This window comes from Lepisosteus oculatus, chromosome 1 (assembly GCF_040954835.1).
Source record: "Lepisosteus oculatus isolate fLepOcu1 chromosome 1, fLepOcu1.hap2, whole genome shotgun sequence".
NCBI lineage: Eukaryota > Metazoa > Chordata > Actinopteri > Semionotiformes > Lepisosteidae > Lepisosteus > Lepisosteus oculatus.
Window position 1 is genome coordinate 18,929,758 of NC_090696.1, and position 20,739 is coordinate 18,950,496.

General features: G+C 46.7%; 1 protein-coding gene across 2 annotated transcripts; it reads right to left on the bottom strand.

Moving 5' to 3' along the window:
• Positions 1 to 343: 343 nt before the first annotated feature.
• On the bottom strand, positions 344 to 19,242 carry faim2b (Fas apoptotic inhibitory molecule 2b). Of its 2 annotated transcripts, none has more exons than XM_015344314.2 (12): positions 18,909 to 19,242; positions 12,857 to 13,022; positions 12,667 to 12,770; positions 12,199 to 12,263; positions 11,588 to 11,641; positions 11,442 to 11,492; positions 10,762 to 10,801; positions 8,509 to 8,546; positions 6,942 to 7,029; positions 6,008 to 6,103; positions 5,647 to 5,700; positions 344 to 4,466 (listed from the first exon to the last, which is right to left on the bottom strand). In XM_015344314.2, exons 1-12 carry the CDS (start codon positions 18,921 to 18,923, stop codon positions 4,317 to 4,319), a joined length of 921 nt encoding a protein of 306 aa, XP_015199800.1. In that variant the 5' UTR covers positions 18,924 to 19,242; the 3' UTR covers positions 344 to 4,316. The 2 variants fall into 2 exon arrangements, with proteins under 2 accessions (XP_015199800.1, XP_006629326.1); XM_006629263.3 differs by lacking the exon at positions 8,509 to 8,546 and adding an exon at positions 8,636 to 8,673 and having other exon boundaries at positions 18,909 to 19,240.
• Positions 19,243 to 20,739: the final 1,497 nt, after the last annotated feature.

Sequence of the window (20,739 nt, forward strand, 5' to 3'; positions counted from 1 at the left end):
ACACAGAAGGTGTCCCAATCTAAAACTGAACCTCGACCCGGAGGTAACTGCACTATCATGCCATTCTACCACCTCTTGTATGTGCAATTCTATTTAATTCTTTGGGGTTTAATCCCCTTTACTCAGTTAAGAGTAAACAATGTGGGTGTTGTTTTCTATTTAAGAATAAAAGAACAGTTACATTTTTTAACTAAAGATACATTTTCCAAAAACTTAGAAAAACTGAATCATTTTAAACATTCTTTTGTCTCTTGCAAATAAGAATGTTTTCTTCCAAGTAAATTATATGTATATCAATATGTTGTAACATTACATGCAATTAAGACACGTGAAACAAGGTAGATGAAATCAATATTGAATTATTTATTAGCAATGTAGAGAAAAATACAATATATATATATTTCATTCATCTCTCAAAAAATAAATAGAAAGAAAAATCTTAATGTTTCAATGTGCGCACAACAGAGCAGCCGGTCACAGGAGCAAGCTAAGTCTCCGCAATAGGGCCACACAAAACAGAAAAAGCTCTCCTCTCTCCTACACGTAGATATACTGTATTTTATATATACAAACAACCCTGTTAGTGTGAAAAAATACAAGTGACTCTGAACTGACCACAACGGTAATGGTCCTTTTGTAACTTTATGCAAACATCTATCCTTCGTCGTGTTAGTGTTGGTTTTCCAAAGGCCACAAATACAGAAGTAGTAAATAGGTAAATAAATTCATCTGATTCAATACCACAGGGTCACTCCCCCCTTGACCTCAACACTGAAATCCCACAAATCCTACAGAAAGCTCAAGAAGCCAAGCGAGTTGCAGATGTTTCGACACTTGTCTTCCTTGGACAGGTGTCTTTTCCCTGAACAGGTGGAAGCTGTCAGAAAGAATGAGGGTCACATGTTTCCATATTCGGAGTTATGCAGGTCTCAGGTGACGGTCTGGATCTGCTGAATGGTCAGGCATTGTGTGATTCAACGCACAGAGATCCGGAGAGCAGGCTAATGCCTCCTAATTGAACAACGCATTGATCCAATTAGGGCATTCAGAGCTCGGCTGCAATAAAAGCCTGGAAAAAGCAAGGCTGTCCAAGACCAGGACTGGACACCCCACCCTACCCTACTCAGTCCCCCCATCTCCCACTGTGACTCAATACTCCTAATTCACAAGCGTGCAAGGGCTCAGTCTTTTAAGTTTCATCAGCAACGCTAATCAGTAGTTTTGATTAAGCCTTATTCAGGCTTTGAAGTGAAGATCTGGAAGGGCTGGAAAGAAGATCAGGAAACAAAATCCGGCTGCCAGGGACCAGTGTTTTAAACTCACACTCTTTTTGCTGGTGGTACATTTTGGCTTCACCTCACGTCTGTGGCTGAAAGTAACGAAACAATGAAACATCCACCTATCCCTCTGGACACACTGTCCAGGACCACTCGGAGTCCAGCTTTTGCAGCATCCAACCCAGCAGCTGTCAAACACCCGCGGCCGGACACCCAGCGGAGAAAGACGAAGGAAACAGGGAGCCGAGCAAAGTCAATAAGCTAAAATCCCAAAACACTGTGGTCCTTTAGGACAGGAATTTGGTCCCCCACCCTGCATCATTTCAGAATGCAAACCACGAAAAGGAGGCACCAATTAAGTGCTACTTTACACAAAGGGTGGTGGGAGCATGTGACAAGCTATCCAGTCATGCTGTTGAAGCCGATACCCTGGCTTCTTTCACAAAACAGGTGGATGAGATCCTGGGATCAGTTAACTACTGACTACCCAAGGGAGGAGATAGGCCATTTGGCCTCCTCTCCTTAGTAGCCATGTTCTTATGGATAGTGGGTACATCACTTCAGCATTCCTTCTCTTAGTTAAATACAGAAGAGCAACAGGAAAAATATCTGCAGGTGGCTTGTTTCTTGAGTATTCTGTGGACAGTCAGGCTACATAAATGAATGTCAGTGCTGAGGAAACTGAGGGGCCGTGCTCCAGGTTTTCCTGTTGATTCTACCACCTGTGTGCAGCATTCCTATGGGGAACAGCCTCTTAGACTCTATACAGATTTCTCCTACTAGACCAGAATATCAGGAGCAGGATTTTGCATGAAAATATAAATAAACACATGAAGAAAATACACAATCAATTTGACAGCATTAGAGAATGCTGTGCAACTTTAAACGACTTTCAAGGAAAGGAGGCAGCAGTGAGCTGAGGGCACAGCTCCCTGAAATCTGGACAGTACAAACAGAAATACAGAGTGGGAGATGATGGCAGGTCTGCCCCCTCCCCTGCCAGAATTAGATCCCACCCACTCATGGGCTCAGAGCGTGCCGTAAGACAGGGTCCAGTGTCACGAGAGGATTTGACACCACACCTGGGACAAGCGTGGCTCTCCCCACCCCTGCTAGGTGTAAATCCGGTCGCCCGCGGACTCCAGCCCACAGGGCGCCACTCTGTAAACAGGGGCCAATTCCACTGCACCCCAAGCCCGGGTGCTTGGCTGTGGCAGAGCTTCACGCTGTCTAGATTTCAGCAGAGGGGTTGTGATGTCACTTCTGTAAACTCGCTCAGCGCCCCCAGCCCTGTAACATCCGAGTCTAATAAAGAGTCTAATAACCAGTTGCACATTCACAACAATAACCGGCGTGTGGCATTCACCCAGACAAAGCCTGTCATGCTCTCCCTGCTTGTGTGTAGACCCAATACAGCTGCCCCCATCAGATTCCTGCACAGGAGCTTGCTGGGGTTTTAGAAGCTTATGTATAGCCTAGCGCATGGGTGCCCAAGAAGAGAAAGGAGCTATACAGTCCAAACACAGCAGCACAGAAGGCCAAAACAGAAGTTTATATATATGATTGTTTATATACACAGAGCTTTGTCATTTTAAAAAGGAGCAAAACACTGTGGAATGCAGTCCAGATTCCCTGTGGCATAAGTGTCTAACCTTAAAGGCATTTAAACACATGAGCATCTGTACCCGGGCCTTGCACAAACGCCGAAGGCCAAGCTGTCCCAGGCCATGCTGATGTGTTTGTGCCTGCTCCACTGTGTGCTTGGTGTTGTGTCGTGTGTGCTGTTCATTTTATCAGGCGTGCATTTTTAGTTTCCCCACCCTTCAGGAACGCCCAGAAAATCCCAACAGTCCTCTGCATGCAAGATCAGGCTAAAACAAGCAATGCACACACAAAAGAACACAGCGCTCCTATCGTTACAGAAGTGGGCGATACTGTACAAGGTACAAGAGTGGGCCAACAAAGTGCAGTTTTTAAATGTATGCATCTTGGTTTATATTTCAAGAGAAGCACAAGCAGTCATCAGAGACCATGAACTTCTGAATACCCAGTATGCACAACCAGACATTTTAACTAGCCATGTTCCTCCAGCACACAGGACACAGCACCATGGAAATGCCTACAAAAAAGTTACAGGGCCCTGAACCCAAACATACAGGAACATGGTGGGCATGCAAACACCACACAGGCAGCCAAACTACAAAGCATGAATCAAACCCAGGACTCTGGAACCGTAAGTCAGCTCGCCACCGTGCTACCACAAAGGAAAGAGAAATGAACGACATGCATCTTTCAACCACACTTTCCTGTGTTGCAGGGTCCATTATCTTAGATGACCAACTACCTGTGCTGTACTAGTTTAACTGTACTGGGGTCCCTCTAGGCCATCAAGGTAATAAAAGAGAATCTGGACCAATTAAGCCCAATACAAGGGCCAATTAACTAAATAAGGATGTTGTGTAAATAAAAAAGCAGTTTTCATGGACAAGACTTGGCCAGTTCAGCTTCTTTTATCAGCTGTTTTTTCCTATTTTCATTCATCTTTCCTCAAAACATTTTCCTAATTCTAAAGACTCCCATGAGAAAAAAGAATCACTGTCTTCTTTAGTGGACAACAACAGCAATTAAAAATGTGCCGATGGATTATTTATTTCTGCCTACATTTGTTGATTGAACTGGCAAAGGGTTTTCCTCAGGTTGATCCCGAAGGAAGACAGAAGTCAAAACGTTTGGTCAACTGAGCTGTTCCCTTTGCTTGGCTAAGAATTGGCAATTGAAGTTACAGATTATTTTTTACGCAATCCCGAAGAAAAATTAACATAAAAATCGGTTGTACGGTCCATTACTGTAATTACTTCAAAGCTACTTTTAAAAAAAATACAGATGGAAATATACGCCAGTGTGACACTACATCTAAGCAGATAGGAAGCTTTTACGAACACAGGCCAGGGGTGCTTTAGATGCAGGCAAGCCTAGGATCTGGGGGTATCATGGATCCCTAAGATCAGCCAGCGGGAGACGATGGAGCAGACAGGAGGATCACTCCCTTTGAGAGCCGAACAGCTGCAAAAAGAAGCTGAAGATATAGATGATGTCCAGGTAAATGTTGAGCGTCCCAAATATGTACTCCTCAGGGCTCATAGCATAGCGCCGGTTTCCCATCAGCAGCTGGGTGTCAAATGCCAAGAACTGAGAGAGATGGAGAGAAATAGTCATCATCAGCTAATAATGATATTGTCAGACATAATAATAATTCCTTATGCACTTTTCTGGACACTCAATTCAAAGCACTTTGCAGGTAACGGGGAATCCCACTATCAACACCAATGTGTAGCACCTACCTAGATAATGCACCAGTCCGCTCACCAGACATCAGCTATCAAAATTTGGCCAGGAGAGTGGGGGTAATACTCTACTTTTTTCAAGAAAGGCCCTGGGATTTTTAATGACCACAGAGAACTGGATAGTCAGGACAGTTTTAAGTATCATCTGTTTTTTACAGTGCAGTGTCCCCATCATTACACTGGGGCATTAGGACCCACACAGACTGCAGGGTGAGCGCCCCTTGCTGGCCCCACTAACACCTCTTCCAGCACCAACCTTACTTTTTCCCAGGAGGCCTCCCCTCGGGGGACACACCAGGCTCACACCTGATGAGCTCCAGTGGGCTGCCAGCTGTGAGCTGCAGGGTGATATGCCTGCCGGCGTTTGGAAACACTCCTCTCCTTGTCACTGCTTAGTAAAACTCTGAGACCCATCATTCAGGCAATTAAAACTCTTTGAATTTAAGATATGAAACTGAAGATACAGAGGGGAAGCAGGGAGAGGAGACCCAGGACGCTTTATCTAAGATTAAGATCTCTTGAACCGATGGGTGTGGAGCGGCGAGGGCACAAGCTTGCGCGGGACTGTGACGGTCACACCTGCTTAGCGTCCTGAGGACTTTTCTAACAGTACATTACTGTATATTTATTCACGCTGGCTATTGCATGCAATATAATTTCTTTTACCATTCTGTTTTAATCTTAAACCTAGACTCAGTCAGGCTTTTCATTGGTGTCTGTCTTTTCTCCTTTTTCCTTTTTCTACATGTTGTATCTCTATCTTTGCTTCTTTACTTCTCTTTCATGTTATTTTGATTTTATTTTTATCTTTGTTGTGTGTTCTTTGTTTTTACCCGGTAAAGTGCCCCAAACACTGTTTGAAGTACACGAGCACTGAAATAAATCCTTGTGATCTTCAAACTTTGGGCAACGCTGTTCATGAAGTATTCACTTAAAAAAGTGAGTAGAAGAGAGAGTGTTAATGTCATAATACACCTCCCTCCCACCTGTGCCCTCTACCTGTCTGCTACTCTGTGCACACTCACCATTGTGAAGAGTATGGCTCCCAGCACAGCGTAGAGCCCATGCAGCCAGGGCACCTGCAACAGAGCACAGGGTCAGAGAGCAGGTCAAAGGTCAAGGGTCATCATGTGATCAAAGGGTTAAGATTAGACATAAGGTCAGGGGTTACCAATGAATTACCAATGGACCACTGCTGTCAGCCAAAAGATTAAATCCTCAATAAAGAGGAAGACTTTTAGGGTTTTAGAAGCTTTCACTGTGGGGCTAAGCATTAGGGATAGACAGAGGTTAGGATTTAAGAATAGAGGTGATGTGAAAGTTCAGGATGGGGGTCAGGGGTCATGCTGTGGAGGTGCATATTGTGGGGGAAGCGGGGATACTCACATATCCAAAGGGGAGGACAATGGAGAGGATGATGCTGCTGAAGAAGAGCACCATCACCAGGACAAAAAGCACGCCCTGACACGAGGTGAAGTCAAACTGCACAGATTGACAGAGAGTGAGAGAGAGAGATGCTTACTGAGAGCTCACACGTTGCACTGAGACACACACAATCCAGCCCCTGAACTGAAAGATCACTCAGTCTACCAATTGTATAAACCTAGGCACTGTCATCCCCTTCCCAAGCACCCTGTTAATTAATTTAGCCAATCACTTGATTAAATGATTAATGGATGCTTAATTATGTGATAGTTCCTGATGGTAAAGACCATTTCAATCAGTAAAGATCATGTGAACAGTAAAGGAATTGAATTGCTAGTCTATACAACTAACTGTAATGCTACACTATGTAACAATCGTAAAACACAGACAATACACTACCCCTTGGGGCTTATCAAGTCCAGCCTTCCAGGGGAACTGTCCAGTGGTCATTGTAGGTCTCCTTAAAACATCAACATCTCAATACTTCAAGAAGAGGGACTAACGAGCTCAGTTAATGCTTAATTAAGTACCAGACCCGTTTAACCTTCTAGAGCAGGTCTCTTGCAGCTGATGGTTGAAGACTGTGGTGCACAACTCCAGTCCAGCGAGGCTGCAGTCTCTGCAGGCTTTCTCTGCAATTAATGACCCAATTCAGCTGACCGTTAGCTTGATTTCTCCAGCTGTTGATTCTTTGAAAATACCTATAAAATTTGAGGGACCTATAAAAACTGGCTCTTAAGAACTGGAGTTAAGGAGCCCGACAACACCTGCTGGACTGTGAAATTGCAGAAACAGATGCAGAGTGTTTGAATATGTGAGATCAAACGCACATATATACTGTAAATACACACAGTCTGGTTGAGCAGCAATCCCTGTGATGCCTCCTATTTCTCACCTTGGTCTGGAAGCTGAAGATGGTTACAGACAGACAGACCAGGGCAGTGATACCCAGGCACAGTATCACCGATTTGGTGTTGTAGTAGCTGTGGAGACAGACATAGTGAGACAGCAGTCAGAAACAGCACACAGCATGCTTACTTATGTATCTGCTGTAAGAGCAGGTAGAAACAGGAAGAAGATTTTTGTCTGGACTACATTCTCCAGAAGGCAATGGGGGAATAACCTGCCATCTTCAGTCACCTCACCATGGGGTGGAAGACCCCGTGGGTGGCATTCAAAAACCAGGAAGCAGAAACTTCCAGTTGCCCATCAAAGTCTGCTGTCTAGGAGAAGGGCAGAACGTCTTATGCCAGCATCACACTACACGACTGTTCCTAGGATTTCCAGTCCTAGCCTTCATTTTCATAATCGTAAGAAAATCACAGCGAGTTGTAGAGAGTCACAGCGCGCGTCCGTTACCGTCAGTAGGGTGACACCCCCAGTTACTTAACAGCCCCTAGGACTCTCTGCGACTCGCTACAAGAAAATTAAACTGGTTTCCAGGCGCAAGTCGTAGGGGTGGGCTCTTGTGTCGGCGACAGTCAACCGGAAGTACAATGCAAACAGTGCAGCTGCAGGGAAAGAAGGAGAGCGAGTGTTCTGGACTGTGAACATGGAGGAGAGGCTCGTCGAACTTTGTAGGCAGCATAGATGTCTGTTCAATGTTTCGTGTTTGTCGTTTTGTGTTTGTTGTTTTTGCTTACTTTCGTGCTCCACGTTGATTGGCTGCCAAAACGAGGCGACCTCGCGGTACTTTCACGGCGCAATGCGAGGTTTGGTACCGTGGTGGAAAGTCGTGAGGGAATCGTGTAATTAGTCACCCCCTGCAATTCCTAGTCGTATAATTTGACACCCTCTAGGACAGAAAAGGCAGCGAGATTCAGGAACGGCAGTCGTCAAATTTGATATGCTCTCCGATTAGAAGTCGTGTTGAGTCATGTAGTGTGACGCTCGCTTTAGAGAAAATGCTTCAGAGGGGGAAGGGACAAGTGACAGACAAGCCCATGAATTGTTCAGAGTTTTAGAAGAAAGTTTTGTGAATCAGACTTGGTTTGGAGCTGGTAAACAGCTGAGCTGCCCGGCTGTATTAGCAGACCATCGATGTAGAAGTAGAGCTTGGACAGAGCTATGCTTTATTCTGGAGCTTTTTCTCCCTCCCTGAAAATAAAAAGCCCATTTGGTTTCTTCCTTTATGGCTACGTTTATGTGTTTGTTTCCCTACAACCCCCCTATTAAAATTTTCCCATCTTGGCCGCCCCTGTCCCCCAGGTCTCCCACATTATCTACTTGTGACATAATGATGCAGAAAGGCTAAAATCCCCTGCAATAGGCAGCATTTGGGCTGTTTAACCTTCATCCCATGTGAGATCCTTTATTGACTTAGCCAAATGAGGAGTCCCATGGAGCATCATCTGTAACACAGCCAGGCAGAACAGCAGCAATCAGCTGTACAGATGTGCGCTGTGGTCTCCACAGCTAGGCTCCCATGGTTCCTGGTGCCCAATGCAAGAGGCAGACGTTACCTGGACACGAAGGCCATCATGCTGGCCATGCTGAGAGTCTGAGGCAGAGCGAGAGCATGCAAACAGAACACAGAGAAACACAGGACAGTGAGAGCAAGGCTAACGCTCAAGATGGAAGGCACTCTACCTGGACAGCATCCCTGTCATATAGGAGAGAGACAGGGTCTGGAACAGGAGGGGAGACACGTTAGTCAGCAAGAGCAATGAAGTCCCAGTCAAACAATTAATCCCAACCCTAGCCCTCCCTCAGTGCACAACACTGTAAAGAGTGGGCAGTGCACACTCACTCACATACTGTCCCTTAATACACAAGCTGCACCTACTGTCTATTAACTGACACAACTACTGAACCCCCCTCTCTTGCTAAGACTAAATAAAATAACAAGGATCACTCAGAACAAACACTTCCAATTTCACATCCAAATGCATTTCACAGGAGGTCAGAGTTGAGCTCATTATTACGCGCCATAGTTTTAAGCAACAGCTCATGATATTCCTGGAAACCCAAATGTGGGGGTTCTCTGAACTCTAACTATAGTTAGATTTACCTACTTAATTTAAATCATTAACTGTAACTGTAATTACAATTTATACTGTAGATTGATTATACAAACCATTTATTAATACCTTAATATTAGGTATTCTAATTGCCATGTAAGCTCTGTGAGATTTGAAGTGATTCATGCCTGCCCAGAAAAAGGGTTTATCTGGTTGGATTTAAAAATGCACTGTGTCTCGTCTAATGTGAAATGACATCTAACTTGCAATTACATGCACACTGATGATTCTCAAGACAGCATTCTTTATTTGACTCTGGAGAGCGTGCTCCTATGACTGGGTATCTTCTCAGTGCTGTCAGCCAGTCAGTCATCTCTCCCACAGCTCATCAGTGGAATTCAAACACAGGGATTGTGGGTTTAAAGAAGAAGAGGTCACAAATGGATCACAAAAAAACAGTTTTTTTAAAACTGTGATTGTTTGCCACACAGTTATTATTAGTAGTAGTACTATTAGTAGTACTAATACTATCGGTAATACTAATAGTAGTAGTATTACATTCTGCACTCCAAATTTTACCAGTGTTACACTTTTCTCATATACTACAGCTTTAATACAAATTGACAAAATGTTACATTGCTAAAATAATACGTCTTTTTTTTTTCCAGGAGCCCTGGAATGAGCACATGGTGATCGGCTTAAATTGCAATATGTCGTTACTGGTAGGTAGTCCCACAGCAGTTAACAACTCCAGATCAGGCCTGGTCACAGGTCTGTATGATACTAGGCAGCAGCTATGACATCATATGAAGTATGACATCATGTTGTCCTAGCAGTGCTCCTGCTGCAGTTCAGCTCTTGGTTTTTCTGTTGTCAATAATGCAGGAGGCTGAGGTTTCTGTAGAACAGAGAATAAGCTCAGAGCCCCAGTCATTAGGACACCTAATCCTCAACGTGCTGACACTACTCTGCCCTCAATCTGTCTCTCCCCGTGGCCCGCACAGTCCTGAGGACCCTCTCGTCTTTAAAATACCCTCCTAATGTACCAGAGTGCACACATAATGCACAGGTGCGTTTTTTGTACGTGTCTCAAACTGTCTGGTGTTCCAATTAAAAATAATAATAATAATAATAATAATAATAATAATAATAATTGCTTACACTTATATAGTGCTTTTCTGGACACCCCACTCAAAGCCACTCAATTTCACTTCAAATCCCATAAAAAGTTTTTATGGTACTGCTTTTTTATGATACTGCTCTTTTTTCTTTTTATATTCAAAACAACTGAGTTTTCTTCCACTGCCGCCCAGTCCAAACATATTTATTACACCAGAGGGCAAATGACTTTGCCTTTTTAATGTGGTATATAAACAAAGTGCTTGTTAAACTATTCCAATGTGTCACCATTCAAGTACATTCAACACTTAATCATTCTCAGGATCTTACAGCGTTCCAGTGAATGAACTCCTTCATCATACAAAGTGACAGTTTTCATGTCTTTGTACATACAGAAAATTTCTGCACTGAAATATGCAGCTACCATTCACTACCAAGAGAGATTAGCAGTGTAATATTACCAGTCACATGGTCTAGTTATACAGCCTGTATTTATATACCAATCAGAGCACAGTGTATTTATACACTCTGTATTAACACAGATTACTGCAAAGCAGAAATAGCTTTAATGTGACAGGAAGCCACAGTGGGAGAAGATTGTGGCACAGATGTCAGGACTGAGTGCCTTATACTCACAAAGACAGCCAGCAGGATCAGATTCCAGGGAAACTGTCTCCTGTAATAGAAGAAGAGAAGAACACAGGCCAGGTCAGACATACCAGCCCCTCGTGCAAAGGACTGCACACACCAACATATTCAAAACCCACCTGCAAGGCACCAATCCTGGCAGGTAGTGCCTGCAGGGTGCCAATCAAGATTCAACCTGCCTGCAAGGCACCAATGATGATTCTCGTGCAACCGTGACCTCTCGTGCACAGCAAACCAACATATTCAAAACCCACCTGCAGGGCACCAATCCTGACATGACCCACCTGTGGGTCAATCCTGACACTACCCACCAGCAGGGTGTCAATCCTGAAACTACCTGCCTGCGAGATGTCAATCCTGACTTTACCCACCAGCAGGGTGTCAATCCTGACACTACCCACCTGCGGAGTGCCAGTCCTGACACTATCCACCAGCAGGATGCCAGTCCTGACACTACCTGTCTGCAGGGTGCCATTCGTGACACTACCTGCTTGCAGGGTGCCAATCCAGATATTACCTGCCTGTGAGGCCCCAATCATGACACTACCCACCTGTGGGGTGCTGATCCTGATATTACCCACCCACAGGGTGCAGTAGTATGAACTGAATTAAGGGAGGACATCAGGAAGACTAGACTGAGTGACTTCTGTTGTAAGAAAAATACGCACCTGGGTCCCGGGCAGCAAGACAGGGTCAGGTAGGTGACAAGGAACACTGCGCTGTTAACAAACAAAACAGGTTAATGTTATCAATGAATATTAGCAATAATGATGATGCAATGTAAATAAAAACAACAAAATCTGCATGCACTTACTAGGAAGCCCAGTACCAGCCGGGGTTGGACTGAATATAGATCCTCACTGGCTCACTGTGGGACAGACAGGACATGTCAGATACACTATTTAATTAAAAATACACACTGTGTACAATGGCAACACTGTTTTGGAATAAGCTGTTATCAAGGTAGATGGATATACTGCAAACTCACGGGACAGACAGGACATGTCAGATACACTATTGAATTAAAAATACACACTGTGTACAATGGCAACACTGTTTTGGAATAAGCTGTTATCAAGGTAGATGGATATACTGCAAACTCACTAGGCTACACAGACACTGCACATATTGTGGTATGTAAGCACGGTGTACTCTTACAGACACAGGCATTTGGAAATACTTCTCTTACTCAGAGATGCACACATCAAGCACACAATACTGGATCAGGGCTACAGTCCAATCCAGTCCACTGCAGGTTTGTGTTTCAGCCAGCCCCTAGACGCATTGATCCCCGTAGTAAGTGTCAATGAAATAACCGCAGGGCTTTGTCGGAGCAAAGCTCTGCTGTGACCTGGACTGGAAGGGCCTCTAGTTCCGTATCTGTCCCTGTGCCTGAAGCGCACCGTCACCTGCCGAGACACCCACCAGAAGGTGAAGAGGGCGACGATGGCCACGGTGATCAGCAGCTGGATCATCAGGATCGTGTAGACCTGCAGCACAGAGCACAGCTGTCACGCACATCTGGAGCAGGAGCACGCCGTCACGCCAATCCACAGAGAGTGCCCTCCCATACCACCCAGTGCTACAGCTCTCCCCCAAGTGGGTTTTAACCCCCGGTCTCCCCAAAACCTGACCCCGGGGGTGTGCGTTAACAACCGCAGACTGGGACCTCAGCCTAACCCCCCCAACCCCACTGAATCGGATCTCCAGGCCGGAATAACTCAAGGAATAACTTGAGGGCAAGGCAGCAGAGCAGCTAGGGAGCGGACAGGGACACTGGGAGAGCCAGGGAGAGTGGCGAAGACCCAGAAGGGGAGGAATTGTGTGCGGGATAACGGAAATAGGTCATGTGGAGGCAGGCGGGCAGGGGACTCCCGTCACGCTGCCCCGTACCTTCCGGATGAAAATGCGGCGGATGTTCTTGTCGTCCCAGCTGAACTCGGTGAGCATCTCGCCGTCACCATGGTAACCGCCGCTGCTGTAGCTAGGGCTGGAGTCTGAGAAGGACAGAGAGAGGGTTGAGACCAGAGTCCGACCAATCAGCAGAGAGAGGGAGAGATGAAGGGAGGGTCACAACACTCACTGGGATCCACGTAAGCCCAGCTGGGGTGCAGGGGGACGCTGGGAGGGGGTGGGGGCGACACCCCGGTCTTGTTGTCTCCTGCTGTTGCCTCCTCATAGCTGGGTGGGGCTGTGGGCACAGCCCCTCCTCCCTCTGTCCCATTGGCTGGCTTGTTTGTCACCGAGATCTGGACAACCAAACGGGAGACATGTCATGAGCCAATCACAAGCCTGTCTCTCGACCAATCACACTTCCAGAAGGGGGCCCACCCCTGTCCAGGGTGCATCCTGCCTTGCCCCCGCTGCTTACTGGGATAGGCTCTGGCTCCCCCACAGCCCTGAATTGGATAAAGTGGTTATAAAATGGACTGCCGGAGAAATAAGGAGACTGATCAAGGAGGTGAAGGAGACAGTGAGTGAGATCATTTCTCTCTAGCTAGGACCTAAGGCTTTTCAGCGAGCCCTGGTGCTGGCGGAGTCACCCTCCAAACCTGATCTCTGTGGAAAATCCGCAGCCTTAAGAAACAGCACAGACTGAACATTGTGAATGATACAGAATGAGAAAAAAAACTAAAGAAATTCAACCCCAAAAGTGTTGGTGACCACTCATACTTATTATTGTGGTAGTAAGTTCATAAGGAAGTAGTTCAGGTGGGTAGCTGCGTCAGCATGCCTAGGCTGCAAAGGAACAAAAAGAAGAAAGGAAACACAATGTTTTGGCTGTGGAGCCTTCTTCAGGTGCTCCGCTGCCGAAACGTCATGTTTTGTTTCTTCTCTTTTCATCATGGAATAAACCTATTACTAGTTCATAAGGAACGTTTACCCAGGTTAATTCTTATAAGTATTTTGAAAAAAAGACTATGTACAGCAACCTGAGCTGGACTTTTCAGGCTCAGAGTTCAGCAACATTTGTATTTTTCATGAAGGCTAAGAGTGTTTGAACTTGAAAAGGAAATAATGTTCCTCTTTTTCCATCCTGTCATTGAGACTGTTATTGGATATGGTATAACAGTGATGTCTGGTAATTTATCAGTTCGGTTCAGATATAAAAATCACCCGTCTTGTCCAGACAGCAGTGAAGGTTATGGGAGTGAAGCAGCACTCCTTGCAGACAGCTTTTGAACAACCCACGATGAGACAGAAAAAAATATCACACCCTCTTCATATTCTTAATTCTGAGTGTCATCTGCTTTGTTTTAGTGTTTTAGGGTTCCCAAATCTAGTTCAAATAGATACAAATATTGATTTATTCTCTTATCTTTTAAAGTATTAATACAAATAAATGACAAAGGTAAATTCTGTCAGTAAAAACCGATTATGCTGTAACAAACTCAATGTGCAACATGTCATGACTATATTGTAACGAGTTCTGCACGTGCAACAGATGTGATGAATATTTTGTGATGTATTCAGATGTACAGAAGAATTGTGCATCCATAAAAAAAAATCCCCTAGGGGGCAATAAAGATTAACAGGCTTCAGGGCCTGTGCTCCTAGACACAGAGCAACAAAAAGTGGAGAAGTGTTCAGACTGTCAGAGCCTGTCTCCCTGAGCCTCAGATGGAGCTACAAGCAGGCAGAATGAAACCAGTGAGCCCCTTCTTCATTCTGGATTTTCTGTGGTTCCTCAAACACACATCCCTGCCTGGGCTGAGTTCCTGGCATGCCTTAATTGGCAGGGGCTCTTATGTAACACAGCAGCACATCCATCTGGCTAATCTGTCCGTAAACAATGGCTTGCCCCCCAGCCTCTCCTCTCTTTTCCATAATTCCATGGGATGCTTCTTGCTCTATTTCTGCCGGATTCCTCCAGATGTTGAAGTCAGCAGTTCTAGATGGGGGTGGGGACTGGCAAGTGTCTGGGCTTTTCATTCTTTTAGCATCTTTTTTAAATTATTATCAGCCACAGGCAAGAGTCAATGCCCTTTTTTGTTGCTCTGGTGCTCCTAACTAATTCCGTTCAGTTCATTCCCTCAGGGATGGTTCCAGCTGGGAGTTATTAAAGGATATTTCTGGCCGCCGCTGCATGAGGCCTTCCTGGTCTTTTGTGATTACATGGGAACAGGCCACACCTGTCAGCTGTCCCTAATGTTCCAGGAGTGTCCCTCAACTTGGACGTCTACCTGGATTTTTCCCTTTTCCTCCTCTAGTCAAAATTGCTGCTATTTATTTTATGAACAGGCATGGCCCCACCACATCAAAAGCAAAAACAGACTGCACGCTACTGACCTTTCAACTTATCAAGCACACTTTTGTTGTCCAGGTTCAGAGCTCCGACATTTTTGTCACAGATTGGGGTGCATTTCCTGCAGCAGAATTGTTGGAGGAGAAAAGCTGGAGATTGTTATCTCAACCACATTCCCCAGAAGGCATGTCTTGCCTCCCTCTGTCACCTGACCAGTCAGAGGAACATGATTGGTCAGGTAATGATTTGACAACCATGAAACCGAGGCCTCTGGGATTGCACACCTGCCCATACGCGAAATTAGAGGTGGGACATGATTTTCATTAAAGGCAAAGATTAGCTGCCCGGTTTTGAGGGACCGAAGAAGTGTTCTTAAGGGAGGTAGGCTTTTGTTGCATTTTCCCTGTCGTGTTTCAAAATAATATGCTCTGTGCCTAGGCATGAGCACCCCTGCTCACTGGGTGAACGTCTATACGTTAGAGGAGAGTTCAGCTGCTGTGGTCAGGGCCCCAGAGGACCCCAGTGCTTCTTAACAGGTTAATGGTATTAAGTTCTTACTTCAGCTCATCTTTTAAGTCTTTGATCCAACCTCTTTCTTTAAGGCCTTTTGTTTTCCTGTTTCTAGATCTTTCTGCTCTGGGGCTGCACCAATCACCCCACAGTATCAGGAGAGGAACGAGAGCCTTCCAGAGAGCAGAGGCAGGGGAGGGGCCTGGGATCTCTGCTGGGGGATTAGATTTGGCAGAAATTCCCAAATCGCCCGTTACACCACAAAGCCACCCCTAAGCTGCACCAGTTCTCAGATGGCGAGCTGGTATGTTCAGCAGAATGTACTCAGGCGTGGAGCCGCAGTGTGGGCACAATGTTCCAGGGCCAATCAAGTATATTATCAGTCCAGCATGCACTGTGATTTCAGATGCACAGTGGCGCGCACGCCTCCGCAGTCCACCGAACATTCCCAGCTTCTCTTCCTGCTCTTAATCAGCGTGATCCGTCAAGGTAACGAGCTCATCCTTCAATGATCGGAGTGTTATTGACCTGCCCCTGGCTCCAATAATGTAAGGGCTTGTACCTGCCCGAGACACAGGCACACCAGAAATTGGTCAGCTCTAGATGATATAGTTCAGGTGGGTAGCTGCGTCAGCATGCGCAGTCTGCAAAGGAACAAGTAATAGGTTTATTCAGTGCTGAAAAGAAAAGAGAGAAAACACAAAGTTTCAGAAGGCTTCACAGCCGAAACGTTGTGTTTTCTCTCTTCTAGATGATATAGCTGTCAAACGTCCCCTTAACAGTCCTCAGCTCTTGAAGAGCTGTACACAACAGTCCTCTTATTGTACAGCATGTGGCTTTGGATAATCAGCCAAATGAATACGTTTAATGTCCCAGAGCAGTTACCAGACTATAACTATAGCAGGCAGCCATGCTAACACAGCAGGCAGAAACAAGGAAATCGTAAGTGTAAACACACAGGCTGATTAATTTAGAATTAGAGCTGTGCTCTGTGCTGGAGACCATGATACACCCCAGAGCACAGGAAAGCTGTGAATTCACCTTTCACAGGGATTGTCCATTCACTTCCTACATCTCTTACTAGGGACCTCACAGGACCAGAGACGCCTGGAGAGCCACAAGGAAGGCAATCAGCTAATTCCAAGTTGTTAATTGAATTTATTTCTGTGAATAGCTAATGCGTGAATTTTTCAGCATGTATTTTCAGGAAGCACACTTCACCTTAAACCAGAATTCGCGCTTTATCAAACAGCGCACAGGTAGAGGGCAGTTAAATGCCAAAAAAAACTTTCAGCTGTCTGCCGAGCCCTTGCACGACGCACAGAAAAACCAACCGGAAGCGAAAAGATTGCTGCAGGCGAGATGAGGCTGTTGGACGGACGAGACCCGAGCCAAACTGACCAGTGTCGCCTGACAGCTGCGTTCTCATTACAAAACACAACACAGGACAAGCACAGAGCCAAGACCAGCCGGCCTTCTGTCCCTTGTGTCAGAATTATGGGATTTTTGAGTTTTTCATTATGCAACCCAGTTGGTTCACAGCACGTTGAAGAGAGCATCATATGTTCAAAAGTAAACACCTAAGACCCCAAGCCCAATGTGTAATTACTGCTGGCCTGTGAACCAACTTGTCGTCTGTACTGTGCGCCAGGCACAGGAGACATCACTCTTCCCATCAGCCTCGGTGACGTGGCTCAGGAGGAAACCTGCACCACCCCAGCCAACCAGCGGAAGAAACTCGCGCAATCAACCCCTGGGATCGGAGATGTGGCAGCTCCCGCGGTCTCCTGCCTCTGGTCCTGCTGGGGCTCCCATCTCTGAGGGGACTCCCCTCCAGCTCTGCACAGCCGGAGCTCCAGAGAGCAGGAGAGAGAGAGAGACACACACACACACACGGTGGAGCGGTTCGCTACAGAGCCCAGTCCAGCTTTGAAAAAGAACCCGCAACGTCCCCTCTTTCAGGAGCGACTTTCAACAAAATGATGATTGCTTTTTCAAAAGCTACATGAAATATGCCCGTGCTGACCAGAGACGGAGGAGGGGGACTGTGGGAGCACACACTGCAGAGAATTGCAAGATTTGTTTTAATACTCCATGAAATAACAACTGCAAGCACGAATGGATACAATACCAGCATCTGAAAAAAAGGCCCCCACAACATACACCCAGGCATGCCGCTGTCTGTATTCCATCTCTTCCAGTCCGGCAAAGGGACATAAGAGCAGGGACTCAGTCACCCTGCTTGTGGCGAGGGAGAGGGGGGGCTTTTCAGTTCAGCTTGGAAAGCTCTGGAGCCAGTTACTGGAGACAGTTACTGTTATTGTACCTACGTCTGTGCTTGCTGGTATAACTTAACGTAGCAGTAAAACAAATCTTGCAGTCTCTGGAGTGTTTCCTCCTACAGTCGCTCCTCCTCCATCTCTGATCAGCACGTGCTGTAGCGGCACATGAGCAGGAGAGCTCTGGGCTCTGCGCAGAGGACAGACAGACATGAACTTGAGCGGTTAACTCCTGCAGCCTGAAACCTGGTTTCTTCAGCCGTCTAAACAGCCCCTCTGTGCATGAACACAGCTAAACTAACATCTTCAAAAACATAGTGTCGCCGTGAGGGGGCTCCTCAGAGGCGGCACAATTAACAGTCCGATAACTTGGGGCGATGAAAATTTCCCACAGTACCACCAGCCCCCCTCCCCCCCCATGCACACGCACCAACCAGCTCCCCGTTGTCTTAACAAGCACCCCCAAAAGAGGAGAGGGGGGGCACTCTTCCACGAACACAAGAAAACTGCAGCTGCACACCATAAGCAGACCTGTCCCAGCACCCAGAGAGGGAGGGGGGAGGGATCCAACATGCAAGTTACATCATAATAAAAGCCACGTTCAGTAATCCCAAGGGGCACTCCCGACACATCCTCCATTCATTACTCTAATTGAATGGCGGTGCAGTGGCTCTGTGGCTCAGGATCTGCGCCTGTGGCTGGGAGGTTGCCGGTTCGTATCCCCACGGCCGGCAGAGGAATCCTACTCCGTTGGGCCCCTGAGCGAGGCCCTTCACCCCAACTACTCCAGGGGCGCTGTATAAATTGCTGACCCTGCGCTCTGACCCCAGGCTTCTCCCCCTGTCTGTGTGTCTGTGTCCCATGGAGAGCAAGCTGGGGTATGTGAAAAAGACAAATTCCTAATGCGAGAAATTGTATATGGCCGACAAAGTGATCTTATCTTAATTGGCAATTATCCAGAGGGCACAGCTGAAGCAGATGAAACCCCCTTCCCAGCCTGTTTTCCCACCCTTGCCTGAAAACTGATTGATGCTGCAGTCGGTCCTGCTGAAATCCACACCAGGCTGTTATTACCGCATCCCAGTGCCAGCACTCCTTACCTTCCCCTGGGTCATGGTCACAGTGCCTGCGTGCCTGCCTGTCTCCTCTGCGGCTTCTCAGCGGTGTTTACTTCCAAGGGGGTGATTAAGCCTCTTCTTGTGCTCCCTCTCCTCCTGTCCTCGGACCCGGGCGAACGGGCAGCGACGCAAGAGCCGGAGAGAAACTGCGTCTTGCGGAGAGATCTGGCTCGTCGGGCTTGCAAACGTGCTGCTGCTGTTGTTGCGGAGATTAAAGTGACCCTGTAATACAGCGCTAACAGGCTAATCCAACGCCAGCGAGTCTCGTTCTCTCTCTCTTCCCCCCTCCCCTGTGCTAAAAAGGACATTCTAGCAACATCCAGGTAGAGCAGCAGCACTGATGCGAGGCTGGGATGTACCATTCCAGGCAGCAGCACAGGGGGGTAGGAGGGGGGGGGGGATTTTGTTTGTGTGTCAGTGTGTGACTTCAGTGATGCAACTAGGTCCCAGAGAGGTCTAGATTCAATGCTCTGCAGCTAGGGAGAGAGGATGCAGAGAAGAGGAAGAGAGGGCTCGTTTTCAGAGCCTTTCAGTCTTGTTGCCACTGCGTTTCTCTCCCATTTATGTAACATTTATGTAACAGCACGCAGCAGCACCGTGCTCACAGCAGCCTCTCTGCCTGGACCCCCAGTGTGCAGGGAGAGGGCAGAGAGCAGACGATCTGAGAGAGAGAGGACAGGGAGGGAGCGGAGAAAGAATGACAGATGAACGAGAGACACCAACAGGGAGGCAAGAAGAGACGGCAGAGACAGAAAGGGACCGAGGGACAGAGTAGGATGTAAGGAGAGCCAGAAAAGGAGCAGAGCAGTCAACACAGGAGAGAACACATTTACTAAAGTCAATGTCTGAATCAATGCCCAGCAAGGAGGGAGACGTCACAGAGAGCTCGCACTAAAGTGAAACGTCGATGAGAAATCACGCCAACAGTCCCACGGAACATGGGTTTCCACAGATACACTGTTTTGCAAACGCAGAGCACTCTCTTTGGAGATCTCACCCTTGGGCTTTAGCTGGCCTAGTTTTGCACAGACCCTGGTACCTATACAACCTCTCACTGAGCCACAAAGGAGTAAAAGTTTCTTGTGACAGGGTGGGTTTCTAAGTTGGTTTTGTAACTGATCAAGAGAGGGGTTGTAATAGGGCTTATCCCCAGATAAGAAATACGAGCCTCTTAACTGCAAGTCTCCATCTGTCTGCCTGATTCTGTGCTTATATAACCCTCATATGAAAACAGAACAGCACAGGCCATAGCATTGATCTCTCAACCAGGAGCACCAGAGCCAGATAAACACAGAGGAAGGTTCTACAGAAGGAGAAAGCGAACTCTGCAGCTAGCAGAGTTAGCACCTTCTAGTGGTGATGAGCTGCAACATTCTCTCCAGAATTTAAGGGTTACATTCGGAAGCTATAGCTCACCACTGGCAGTCCACTGAAGAGAAGCAGGTCTGGCCTGTTGATGGGTGGTGAGCATACAGGTGCACTGTGACTATGGTTGCATCATCTAGCTGGGGAAACAGATGGGTGGTGGTAGTGGAGGGGAGTCCTCATTACCTGTAAAAAGGGCTTTGAGTGGAATGTCCAGAAAAGCACCATGTAAGTGTAATGCCATTATTAATTATTATTATTGAAACTCTACGAGACGTTTCTCGAGAGATCCTGAGAACCCGTCTCATCAACACATCAGGGCAGTTTGTTCCACACACCTGCCACCCTTTGTGTAAAGAAGCAATGTCTGTCAGCCGTGAATGAGTGCTGTGGGATGATATTGTCAGTAACCTGTCAGGACCTCCTGCCAGTGGTCCCTTCATTCCAA